This window comes from Pygoscelis adeliae, unplaced genomic scaffold (assembly GCF_000699105.1).
Source record: "Pygoscelis adeliae isolate BGI_AS28 unplaced genomic scaffold, ASM69910v1 Scaffold467, whole genome shotgun sequence".
Lineage (NCBI taxonomy): Eukaryota > Metazoa > Chordata > Aves > Sphenisciformes > Spheniscidae > Pygoscelis > Pygoscelis adeliae.
The window spans coordinates 423,280-423,933 of NW_008825253.1; the positions used below are offsets into that span (position 1 = coordinate 423,280).

The window sequence follows — 654 nt, forward strand, 5'->3', positions numbered from 1 at the left end:
GAAGCGAGGGCAGGGAGCTCCTGCGGTGGCATAAACGGGGCTGGGAGAGTTTGCTGGTTGACTCCTCGTGGAAGTCAGGTGGGAGCTCTGAATATTGCAGCTGCCCTACGGGTAGGGAGCGGGTCTGCGGGGAAGGGCAGGGCTTCTTGCCGTTGTGGTTGTCATGCTGTTTGCTTCCCCAGAGTCAGAAAAAGACTTTGGGAGGCCGAGTTTAGGGCAGCACCCCGGCCACGACTTGCTGTCCTGCTTCTCGGACTGCGATGGTTGTGAGATGTTAGCTGCGTGTAGCAAAATAACCATATAAAAGGGGCTGGGGGTTCTGGAACACTGATTTTTTCCTCCCCCTCTTTTAGGCAAAGCAGACGAGGACCTGAAGGGGAAGTAAGCGAGCTGCTCTACTTGGTACACTGCTCTTGGGCTGATCCTGCGTTCACACCTTGGGGTGCACCGTCCGGTCAAGAGGGCACTGGGAGCAAGAGAAACCCCAAAGAAGCTCCTGGTTTCCCCTGGCCGGTTCCCTCCTCAGGGCTGCTGTGATTTGGGGTGCTGGGAGGAGCACGGAGGAGGCGAGGGGATAAGGGGGTTGCTGAAGCTCTGTGCTTGCTGGGTGGTGGGTTGTATGACCTGTGCCTGAGGGTGTTTCACACAAATTGG

At 57.3% G+C, this 654-nt stretch overlaps 1 protein-coding gene across 1 annotated transcript in view; it reads left to right on the top strand.

Annotated features, from left to right (window-relative positions):
* MSRB1 (methionine sulfoxide reductase B1) overlaps positions 1 to 385 on the top strand; it is a 7,567-nt gene extending 7,182 nt beyond the window's left edge. Inside the window, 2 exon segments of the mRNA XM_009329406.1 lie at positions 183 to 266; positions 354 to 385. Coding sequence (XP_009327681.1) covers positions 183 to 266; positions 354 to 385 — 116 coding nt within the window.
* The last annotated feature ends 269 nt before the right edge of the window (positions 386 to 654 follow it).